Source organism: Drosophila innubila, assembly GCF_004354385.1.
Source record: "Drosophila innubila isolate TH190305 chromosome 3R unlocalized genomic scaffold, UK_Dinn_1.0 2_E_3R, whole genome shotgun sequence".
In the NCBI taxonomy this organism is placed as follows: Eukaryota; Metazoa; Arthropoda; class Insecta; order Diptera; family Drosophilidae; genus Drosophila; species Drosophila innubila.
In genome coordinates, this window is record NW_022995380.1 from 15521971 (window position 1) to 15533821 (window position 11851).

At 40.2% G+C, this 11851-nt stretch overlaps 3 protein-coding genes across 3 annotated transcripts; 1 reads left to right on the plus strand and 2 right to left on the minus strand.

Annotated features, from left to right (window-relative positions):
* Positions 1-184: 184 nt before the first annotated feature.
* Positions 185-1508, plus strand: LOC117791107 (enhancer of split m3 protein). The gene has a single exon (XM_034630765.1). The coding sequence runs from the start codon at positions 487-489 to the stop codon at positions 1171-1173; it is 687 nt and encodes a 228-aa protein (XP_034486656.1). The 5' UTR covers positions 185-486; the 3' UTR covers positions 1174-1508.
* A 1524-nt stretch (positions 1509-3032) lies between these two features.
* Positions 3033-3760, minus strand: LOC117791435 (enhancer of split m4 protein). Its single transcript, XM_034631190.1, has one exon. It carries the CDS (start codon positions 3726-3728, stop codon positions 3240-3242), a length of 489 nt encoding a protein of 162 aa, XP_034487081.1. The 5' UTR covers positions 3729-3760; the 3' UTR covers positions 3033-3239.
* A 5340-nt stretch (positions 3761-9100) lies between these two features.
* LOC117791484 (enhancer of split m5 protein) lies at positions 9101-9879 on the minus strand. The gene has a single exon (XM_034631260.1). It carries the CDS (start codon positions 9877-9879, stop codon positions 9331-9333), a length of 549 nt encoding a protein of 182 aa, XP_034487151.1. The 3' UTR covers positions 9101-9330.
* Between the last annotated feature and the right edge of the window lie 1972 nt (positions 9880-11851).

Here is an 11851-nt window from a genome sequence, read left to right on the forward strand (position 1 = left end):
ACCCACTGTGCACAGTGTTGCCTGGCAACTTGGCAACCCCAACCCCAAAACCTGTGCATGCAACGGACTTCACAGTAGCCTCTCTTTGTGCGCGCTGCCGAGTGCCGCTACCGAGCCGACACCGAATCCGAGACCGAGACCGAGACCGAAGCCACGAATGCCGCCACAGTGCTCTGCATGTGTGTTAATGTGTGTGAGCAGACTGCATGTATGTGTGAGCGATCATGCGGGAGCTCAGTGGCTCAGTCGGCTGTAGGGAGAGCGTCGTATAAAAGTAACGTTGGGAACTTGTTTGCCACTCATTTCACAAACGTGCCGCCTGTTGAACGCAACGTAAAGCGCGACGCACGCGCAATTGCCCCAAAGAATCAAATACAAAATCGTACAAAATCGACGTGATAATGTGCGCCTAAAGAACTCGGAAAGTAAAACCAAAAACAAATCAAAACTGTAACCGAAAATTGTGAACGTGATTGGAATCACAACATGGTAATGGAGATGTCCAAGACGTATCAGTACCGCAAGGTGATGAAGCCGCTGCTGGAGCGAAAGCGACGGGCCCGCATCAACAAGTGCCTGGATGATCTCAAGGATCTGATGGTGGAGTGCCTGCAGCAGGAGGGCGAGCATGTCACACGCTTGGAGAAGGCCGATATCCTCGAGCTAACTGTGGATCATATGCGAAAACTCAAACAGCGCGGTGGCCTCTCGTTGCAGGCCGTCGGCGGTGGTGGCAGCAATGTTGCCGCCTCCAGCACCAGTGCCGCCCACGTCGAGTCCTTTCGCTCCGGCTATGTGCATGCTGCCGATCAGATAACTCAAGTGCTGCTGCAGACGCAGCAAACCGATGAGATTGGCCGCAAGATTATGAAGTTTCTATCGACACGTCTAATTGAACTGCAAACCCAATTGTTGCAACAACAACAACATCAACAACATCAGCAGCAAGAGCAACAACAATCCATGCCCGCCGTCGGCTATGCATCAGGACGCTTGGCCTTTCCGCTGCTGGGCGGATACGGAGCTGCCGCCGCTGCCAGTTACGGCGCCTTTCTGGCGGGCAAGGACGAACTGATAGACGTGACATCCGTGGATGGGACGGCGATATCCGAAACGGCGTCGGTTAGCTCTCAGGAGTCGGGCAATTCGGAGCCCGTCTGGCGGCCCTGGTAATCAACTTGGCTGCCCAATGATGTCCGTCTGTCCGTCTGTCTGTCTGCCTGGCGACATCAACTAATTTCTAGATCTTATCTTTAGTATTCCAAATGGCTATTAACCGTTCGCTGCAACAGCAGCAACAACAACAGCAAAATCCGTTGTCTTCCAAAGCAAATTGACGCATCTAATCGATCTGTTGATCTGATTCGTTGCACTGTGCATTGTTTTTAAATACTTTTAAGATATTATTAATATTTTTAATATTTTTTGTAAATTTTGTATTTCAACTGTGATATAACTAAAGTACGTTGCGATTCAATTTATATTGAACTTCGCCAACTTCCTAATAATTTTGCTAAAGTTTCCTAGAGTTACGATAAAAGTGTGCGATGTTTATATATAAGTAAGCAATTGCACCCTAAGTAATTAAATTAAGCTTTAAATAATTTTTAATTGTTAATTTATGAATAATGAATATATGAATAAACAACAATTCTCATATTGAATAATAAACGAATTCCATTTAATTATTTATTTAACCCCATATCAGACTTTTAAAAGGATTTTAAAATATTAACTGTATATATTAGAAAATATCAACTGACAGACAAACTTTGCTATTATATAACTGAAACTATCAATATATAACAACTGGAAGCATTTCTAGTTTGTAGCATGATATCTATTCTCTGAAATCTTTGAATTAGTTATAATTGATTCATTGAAAGGGAAACCTTATGAATATGCAATTAAATACGATTAAAGTCGAGTTGGATGAGGTCAGTTCAGACTCACACAGTAAGAATATTCGAATTCGAATTGAAAGGGAAAAATAATACAATGGGACTTACTTATATCCGTGAATAGTAGATTAATACACATCAAACAATGCATAATTAATATTAAATTCATTGCAAAGAAAGCAGAATTTTACGATCATAATCAGAATACAATCATATTTAAGTCATAGCTAAGGAATTTAAATTTTCTTAAAAGATAAGATTGTAATAATATTATCTATTGATAATTCATAAATATTTTTATTACAACAAAGTTTTCTGTAACAATAAATTTTAAAGATAGATAATTGAATAGTTGAACCTAGCTTTACATATAATTCCATTGAGAATATATTTACACATATGTCTGCATCTCGTATTCAATCAAAGCCTGGGGTATTGAGTTCCATATAGATTGTACGAACTGATTCTTATCTGTGGCCACAAAATACATATGTGCTGAGTATGCATTCAATAAATTTTCAAGCATATCTCCAAAGTAAGTGCTCTTATTTCGAAAGTGATCTATTGCCACACACAAGCCAAAATGAACACACACCCAGATACTTAGATGTGTTGACTTTTACTTTTATCAGTCTGTGATCTTCACATTACAAGCCACAACTTCAACAGCATATCAGAAGTTGCCGTCAGACAAGCAATTAAGAACTTGTAGCTACTGTAAATAGATGAAAATGTATACGTAAATATATAGTATATTCAACTTGTCCGATTATATTATCAATTCTGACTTCAATTAAAAAAAACGATGTCTAATTGGATATTGGTTGATCAATGTCTGATTAGACAGACACTCGTCGAAAAACAACCCCTAAGTGCTGAGTTGGATGCTGTTGCTTTCACTCGGATTTCTACCTGCGATCAGGTAAACAATCAACAGTTAAATAATAAGGTAAGGGTACCAGTTTAGGGTACAGGTAGGCCGCAGACAAACAATCGTTACAAAGTGATGGCCAGTGGATTAGGCTGTCACGTTTATTAACAAAAGATTGCAAGAATATTATTTTAGGATTGCTGAAAATTGAATACCATTGAATAATGAGAACAAAATTGTTTTTTTTTTCTTTTAAATTGTATATATATTTTTGTAAAAATAGGAGTAAAATTTATCACAATTTTCATAAAGCTCAGTTGAGTGTTGCGACTTGCAGTTAATTTTGTTTTCGTATGTGATTTTTTTCAAAAATTAACAGAAGCCGCTTTAAAGCAGGAAGCTGGAACCGCTGGTCCCAAATGGAAGACAATGTTGAGTTGTTTTGAGGTTGAGGTTGAGGTTGCTTTTTAGGCTTGCACCCAGCGATCCTGGAACTGAGCGACGGCAATTTCGTTGGCGGTGCTGCAGTCTAGTGGCTCCACGAGATCGTTGTCGGCAGGGAAATCGGAGGCGGCGGTCCAGAAGAAGGTACCATGAGCGGTGCGCACAAAGTGAACGGGAACTGTGGGCAGTTGCTCGAGCTCGTAGTCCTCAATTTCACAGGAGGCGGAGAGACGCTCATTGGCTTCATTTTCGTAGGACTCCAGGGAATCGGCGCAGCAAGATTTGTTGGCGATGGACTCAAGATCAGCATTGCGGCTATTCTCAATGGATTCCAGAGACTCCAAAGAGTTGGCCTTGTGTGTGTTTTGCATGTTCTGTTGCTCCTCGACCTGCTGCTGTTGCTGCTTAAAGATCTTTTGCAGCAGCTTCTTCACGCTGTACGATTTCTTGTTGGATTTGATGTTCATGGTGTTGCTGTTGTTGTTGTTGATGATGTTCTTGTTCTGGCACATCTTGAATTGAGGTTGTGTTGTAGCTGTGTTGTTTACTGTACGAAGCGTAGTGCTCGAATGATGTCTGATCCTCTGGATCGTCTGCCTTTTATACCCGCACAGGACCAAAAACGAAACCCAAGCCGACAGCAGGTCGAGACAGCGAAACACAAGGGACGGGGGCAGGGACAGAGGCAGAGGCAGGCAGGCAGAAAGATACACCAGATATTGTGCGAGTGTGGGAAAGTACAAGGATACGTGCACAAACAAAACAAGTAAACGAGAAAATCCTGCACACACACGCACACACACACTGACAAAAAACGGCAGGTGTGTTTCGAAACGGACGACTGGGACGGACCTGCTCGCCATTAACCTGCGTGCGTTGGAGTGTATCGGCATGTGGTGCTGCACTGCTCCCACCTGCACTGTGTGCATAGCAATTTTATCCTGAGCCAGGATCGTGAGAAGCGAGACTTTCTACCAGTTCCCACAGTTTTTCGAAGGATCCTTTTTCGAGCCTATTGAAAAAAAAAAAAAAGAATCTTTTTGCTGATCACTTTTGGTTTTTATATGCTCCTCAGTTGTTATCGTTGTTGTTGTTGCTGTTGCCGTTGCTGTTGCCGTTGTTATCCTTCATTGTTGTTGTTGGCTGGCAGCTCTTTATGCACTTATCTCGTTTTGGTTGGCATAGAAATCCCTTTTTCGGGTCTTGAACACGTGTGCAGCGTTGCCCCCGAAATCGTGGGAGAATATTTTCAATTTTCAACGCTCCGAAACGACCCAAACAATTAATGGTCTGACAGTAGAGGCCCAGATCAACTAGTTGAATAGGCACTGGGATCATTTAATGCGCTGTAATTTGAAATTTATAAAAATTTGTGTGTGTCTGTCTGTCTGTCTGTCAGTCTTGAGGCGTTGCCCAAACGAGCGAGAAAAAAAAGGAGGATCGTAAACATTAAAAAAAAGGAAAAGGAGAAAACATAACTTAAAACGTGTCAGGCATTTTGAAAGCCAAAGGAGTTGCTTTTAATTTTATTTCGATGGCACACAATTAGCAGGCGACTCGAAATGGTTGCCCCTGCCCCCTGTCTGTGCCTTATTAAGGGGCACTTTGTATGCTTCCTGGAGGAGCTAACACACACGCACAGCGGTGCGCCAGCGTTGTCCTTTTTCAACTTGGGATCAGAACGGAGCGGATCGGTCGCAAGTTGGACACGTGATGGCGCGTGAGACGTACAGCCATGGGAACTACATTTTAGGGACGATCCTTTACTTAATGGATTGCCATTGACTGGCCCATAAATAATTGTAACGTATGTGCGTCCTTACTTTGGAGCTAAGATTTCTATGCCTGAAAGACAAATTAAGATTCAAGAAGCGTCTATTCTGGTGAGAAGTTGTAGGCTGGCGTTAACAGTTCGTTACAGAATAGTGTGTACCAACAGATTGCGCAGTCTTAGTCTTATAGATGCAACCCATGATTGTTAGACTTGCTTTGGTCATATTGTTGTTGTGGGTTGGACAAACTGATTGTGTGTGTTTTCTTCTGAGCTCAGCTCAGCTCAGCTATTGAGGTTTAATTAGAGGAGAAGGCAACAATCTAGTGATTTGTTGGGACATTTAAAGAATAAATAGTTCAACAGATAAGGCAGATACTGAAGAAATGAATGCTTGAGGTTCTATAGACATTTTAAAAATGCAGTTAACAAAAGAAAGTAATAGGCTTTGACTTTGCAGAAATGTTTTGTAGAATACAAGTATATCTCTAATTATTTAAAAATACTTTTTGATAAGAAATGCAATGTTTATTTTCAATTATATAATAACTCAATTAATTAGTAGGAATTAATGAACATGATTTGATGTTTTCAAAAATAAACGAGTAAGTTATTAATCATAATATATATAATTATCATAAAAATAAGGAAAACTGAATATGCTCTGCTATAAATTACAATAATATATAAATTCAGTATCATTTGAATCTCGAATCAAATTTATTTAGATATTCCACTAAGTTATATTTATGAATACTCATTTATAATATACCAAATTTCAGATATTTATTAAATTATTAAGTAATTAGATAGCTCAATTTGCTCAACTCAAAAACTACTCCCATCTGTAGCCAAGTATCTTGATGACTTGATCATTAATTTGGTAATGTTGCCATAAAAAAGAGTCCTGGCCATATAAAAGAGTCCTGGGTTACCAAGAATTCATTTAATAAAGAAAGATAACTCCATAGTAAACTTGCTGGATTTGTTGTGGACCCATTTCATGGAATTAGGAATTACGGCCTTGAATGTTTTGGTCGATTCATGCTACCATATCATTATTATGCACGATTGTGTGTTCTAATTGTGTTTCGTCCTTGGCTCTATTTTGGTTGACTCATTCCCCTAGTTTTCATTTCATGGCCCACGTGCATGCCCAAATCCAATAGAATAGCCACCAAATTTCTATGGCAAACCAAAAATAAAAAATAAAATTAAATGTTCGAAAAGCCCCGTTGGGGGTCTATAGACGCAGGGACAGACCAAAAGATATACAGATAGCTGCTACCACTGTAGCGGTTTTTGGGCTACCGTGGTGCCTTTTAGTCCAAAAATCGTTTCCAGAGAAATCTCTGACCTGCTCAGTCGATGAACACGTGCACTGATTTCTTATCGTTACCGATCATTTAAGGTTCAGAAAATTGTAGATTAGCTCGAAACAAAAACCTGGAACACAAAAACCAAACAAAAAGGAAAAGTAAAAATAAGAAAAAAATATATATCAACATTAACCTGACCCCTCACCGATTGCCATTGTTGGCAAGTGTTTAGATTCCTGGCCCAAGTGTGCGTACACACACGCACTGTCGGAGACGGGAACGGAGATTGGGATCGTGGAATGAGAACGTGAATCGTCTTGTTTGAACACGTGACGACCTCGTTTTCGATCGCAGCGGGGAGTTGGTGTTACGAGGCCGTCTCGAAATCGCATCGCCGCCAACTGACACGTCTGCTTGATGTATGTACTATCCGTACCATATTCAGCAAGTGCGAAGCCTGACCAAACCCCAGGGACAACTCCGATAGATCCATACACTACGTGCGTAACTTGTAAGCGGCGAATTTTCACACATGTGGCCAGCATAGTGAGGTCGGGAAATGTCCGCAATCATTGGTTCGCGTCAGTCAGGTCCAGTTACAGGACACGGATTTTCCACCAAAACCTTGTCGGTGTTAACTGTCCCGATGTTACGGTATTTCCGTTTGCTGTTTCGCTGGTCAGCGTGAACTTCAAACGAGGCGTGCGAAAAATTCAAAGGAATGTAACCTTAGAGACAACGACACCAGTCACTTGAGTTGTCTAGTCTATCGCAACTTATAGCCTATGTGTACACTTAAAGAAAAACTGTGCTAAATCCTAAAGCGATCGGTAAAAAATGTATATTCAAAAAAATCAAATCAAAAAATTTGAGTTCTTTATTTTTCATGCTTATAAAAATACTTTGAACATTAAATTAAAAACTCGTTAAAATAATATAATAATATCTTTATAATACACACAATTATTTTTCTCAATGTACGCTCATAAATGCTTGAAAGCAATTGATAAACTCATGTGCACTGCAGTTAAGATAACAACAACCGATACAAATCGCTGATATATTTGAATAATGACCCACGCGGCGGCAACGGCGGTTTTTGTAATGATAAAATAACACACCATAGCACACACAATAAACACAGAACAGAGCAATATAAAAATACGGAAAAAAAAAAAAAATAATAATAATATTGAAACTGGCAAACACATGTGGGGTCCTTTTTTGTCATCATATTACATGCGAGACATAACGTATCGCACTTGACACGAGACAGCGCGACATGTTGAATTATCTTTTAGTTTACAAATTAGAATGTGAGATACATGCGGGAGACAGCATTCCTGGAAGACAGGCATTGTTAGTTTAGGACATGCACCAACACCATGCACCATGCAGGATCAATATCCAATAGCCCAAGTGAACACCAATTGGCAGTTGGCAAAGGCGACTTTTCCGCCCATCACTCAGCGCACGTGCAAGGCACAAAAGGGGTTGTAATTACAGTTTAACTCTGTGTTGCCGCCCTCCCTAAAAACGAGCCTTAACAACACCACATAGACACCACACACCGCCGCAACCACACACCAAGGGGTCCGAGTCCGGTTTATGCAGATTCGATTCCAACACAGCAACACGTGCAACCTGATCAACTGATGAGCATGTGAGGCGTGGACAGGTCTCAGACTCGTTTTTGTGTGTTGCAACTCAGGGGCGTCACCGATCGTTGCAGCTAAGGTTTCATACCACATAGCTTACAGGGCAGGACCTCCTACTTGAGACCCAAGGGAGTTTGAACTCGAGTTCCAGCAACAACACTCAGTTCTGTAGATCACAGCTGGGGTGTTTGGTTCCATTGACACGTTTCGGGGGAGCATAAACACGCAAGCAACAAAACCGAATCCCCTAAAGCATTAAATTGAACACTCATAAAAAGATATCTATATTCCATTCCCTTTCAGTCTTTTACACACACATAAAACCAAAAAAAAAACCAATAACGAAACCCTTCATTTATTTTAATGCTTGCATGTCTAGTTCCACTTAATCCTTTTCAAACTAATTATAAAACTACAGACGCCGAAATCCTTTTAACAACTAATTATTTTGGAGCTGTCTCTGTTAGATAGCATATCTTATTTTCATATTAGGTTTCAGCTCAGACATTTCTCTTAATCCTGGGACTGCGTTAACAGATTCGGAAGATTGATCTTGATAGCTGGGAAATACAAAGAATTGTGTTAATATTTTGAGGCAACATTGACAAGTCTAGACTCTAGACATCTTTTTGTGCAATTTAAAATATCCACTTTAGGCTATACGTCTTGATGTGTAGGACTTTTTCAAATGACTTAATTAGGAACTGCTCAATTCTTATAATAATAATCTTCTACGGTGATCTAGTTTGGATCTTTGAAGTTTTAAAGTACAGTAAATGCACACAATAATACCTCAACATCTAAATTTTGTAAGACATGAAATAGTACGAATCTTAATTATATATATATTATATCTCTTAAGATTTTATATATACCTAAATGATCTCTTAATTGGAAGATAGAACTTCCCAGGTATAATCCAATAATATATACATTGGTTAAAATCTAACTAAATAGTCCTGCTTAAATTTTGAATCTGTTAACAAATTTCAACAGTTTTCAATATTTTGTAAATCCAAAAAATAAAGAATTAATAAAGGCAATCATTGAAAAAAGCTAAAATATATTTAGAGGAAATAAAAAGTCGCATAATATTTTCTTTTTCAAGTTTTAGTTTTAATACTATTAAAGCTTGTAATGTTCTCTTAATGTCTAAAGTTAGTAGAATCTCTCTTATCTGTAGGTCTTAATACTATTAAAGCTTGAGATTGGTGCCTAATTAGTAGTAATCATTTTGCTTAAATCTAAGTAAAGCTCTTGTTATCACAGTTTTACATCGAGTCAATTGGAAGACATGATTCGTTGTTGTTATGGTTGTAGTTGTTGAAGTTGCAGTTGCCGTTGCAGTTGCAGTTGTTGTTGCTGATTACCAGGGGCGCCACATTGGATTGTTGCTAGCTGGCTGGGGACTGGCTGCTGCCTCCGATTCCTCGGCATCGCTGTGATAGCCCGAAGATGCTGGACTGGCAGGACGGCTGACTGAAGAAGATTGCAGGTCGTGTTGTTGCTGTTGAGGTTGCTGATCTGACTGCAGCATGCGCTGGAACTCAATGCCCAGATGCGTCATCACCGTTTTGCCGACATCAACGCTCATGGCCGGTGTGCAGGCCATCACACGAGAGATTTCACTGACGGCATTCATGTAACCATTCTTGAAACTGTCCATGGGTACAGGTGAGACCGGCGCCTGTTGCTTGATCAGCTGTTTGCGCATGAAGACAAGTGCCGCCTCGAGCATTTCAGCTTTGTCCAGTCGCAGTATGGCATCGTCGCCCTGGAACTCGGCAACAAGTGTCTTCAGCGTGTCCAGGCACTTGTTCATGCGTGCCCGACGCTGACGTTCCAGCAGCGGCTTCTTCACCTTCAGATAATGCTGTGTCTTCGAGACGTAAACGGATTCAGTTTGTGGAGCCATTTCTTTTTTTTTTTTTATATTTCTGAGATAGAATTCAAGAGAATTTCCTGAGATGTGCACGGCTTGCAGGATGCTGTGTGAATGATGCTCTTGTCGACTGCAACGTCGCCTTTTATAGGCAGCAGTGCAACTCGACTTCGGGTCCTGCAGCCAGGACCTGCAGCAGGTAGAGCCGAGTTGTAGAAATCTAGAAAACCTCTGTGAGTCTCGTGCGTGGGAAAGGAAATCGTTGATAGACCCTAAAACTGAGACTCATACACGTACAACAACAATAGCAATAAATACTATAAGACGATTGTCTAGTTGCGTGTCTGACGCATTGTAACTGCAATTAAACCGTAAAATTCTGGCCAAGAACAGAGAATAGACTGGCCAGACAATTGACCGAATCGTTGTGATTTGTCCTCCTGGGGCCAAAAAGTAAATTACTGAAAGTTATAAATGTGTTACGGCAATGTGGTTGTATTGGGTTTGTCGCTCAAAGTAGTTACTAATATTGTTTGAATATTAAATAGATAGAAAGTATAAATTTTTGAAGTATATACTTTCTGGTTTAATACTAACGCATCCAATCTCCAGTTAGCATTTATGCTGATAGGAATTGGTGCCTTCATATCGGTTAGTTGCACCCGCAGTTCAGCACTCGACAGACGGCACTCGGCAGTCGTCAGTCGTCACTTTTGAGTCGTCAGTTCGTCGTTTGCTCGATTTTCGTATCGTGAGAACCGCTCGAGAAGCGTCGTGTGTTTCCCACGCGATGTGCACACCTGCCATTTAAGTCGCTTATATGGTTACGATTACAAACACAGCAGCAGCAGCAGCAATAATAACAACAACAACAGCAACAACAACAACATGAGGGCCTCGTCTGACGACGGCACACATTTATTGCGCCGGCGCGACGCGCATTATCAGCGTCGTGTGGCTGGCCTGACGACTTGACTAACTATCTGACTGACTGACTGACTAAATGGCTGACTGACGGACTGACTGTCTGTCTGACTGACTGATTACTGACTGCTTTACTTTAGTTTTTCACTCTTGTCGTCATCAAGTTGCTGCTGTTGTTGCTGTTGCTGCCGTCGTCTTTGTCGATTGTTTAATTTAAATCGCCGTCGCAATGTCGACGCTACTTGGCTTCAGCTTAATGATTATACCTCAGACTCTGCCCCGAGGTTTCTGCGGAATTGTACGCAATAGTTATTTGTACTTTACGACATGCGCTAATTGAACCACAGAAGACTTTATGAGCCACAACATCAGCAAGAGATTCAGCTACAGCAACAGCTACAGCTTCAACTACAGCTTTAGCTACCGCTTCACCTGTTGATTGGCCAAAGCCGAAGGTGAAAAGTTGGCGCTACCATTGACGTGATTGGAATTGGAATTGACTTTTTTATTGGCGCTGCTGTCGGGCAACATCAATAGAACTCAGTTGTGGATTTGATTTGATAGACATTGGGTCATGTGGCAGCTCCTTTAATCAGCAGGTGCTTAATTCAAACAAATGTAATCAATCAAGCAGGCCTAAGCTTCTGATTTAAAGTACACTCAGAATAAACAGGAAAGATATAAATATTCAACAAATTTTAACTGAGGATAAGTAAAATCTACCTTAAGAATAATAATATGCTATGAAAGAAGAAGGACAATAAAATATATACATAGTATAAAATAACATAAAATGATGTACGAAACGTTCTTATTTAATAAATGCTTTATATTAATAAAAAGTTCAATTAATGGCCGGCTTTTCAATATCTAGTTTTGGTGTTTGATAACGATATCAGAGATACTTTGACGAAAAATGTACAAAAATCAAGGTAAAAATTTAAAATATCTCTTCTATAAAATTTAAGGACATATTGAAAAAACGGCCCTAAGAGTAAGAAATTCACAATAAGTATTATACAAATGTCTTATTACTTTTTTCTGTATTTTCTTTTTAAATTTATTTTCCAAGTAGCTTTGA

Coding starts and splice junctions, on each gene's coding strand:
- LOC117791484 (XM_034631260.1), bottom strand. CDS start 9,879: ATGGCTCCACAAACTGAATCCGTTTACGTCTCGAAGACACAGCATTAT.
- LOC117791435 (XM_034631190.1), bottom strand. CDS start 3,728: ATGTGCCAGAACAAGAACATCATCAACAACAACAACAGCAACACCATG.
- LOC117791107 (XM_034630765.1), top strand. CDS start 487: ATGGTAATGGAGATGTCCAAGACGTATCAGTACCGCAAGGTGATGAAG.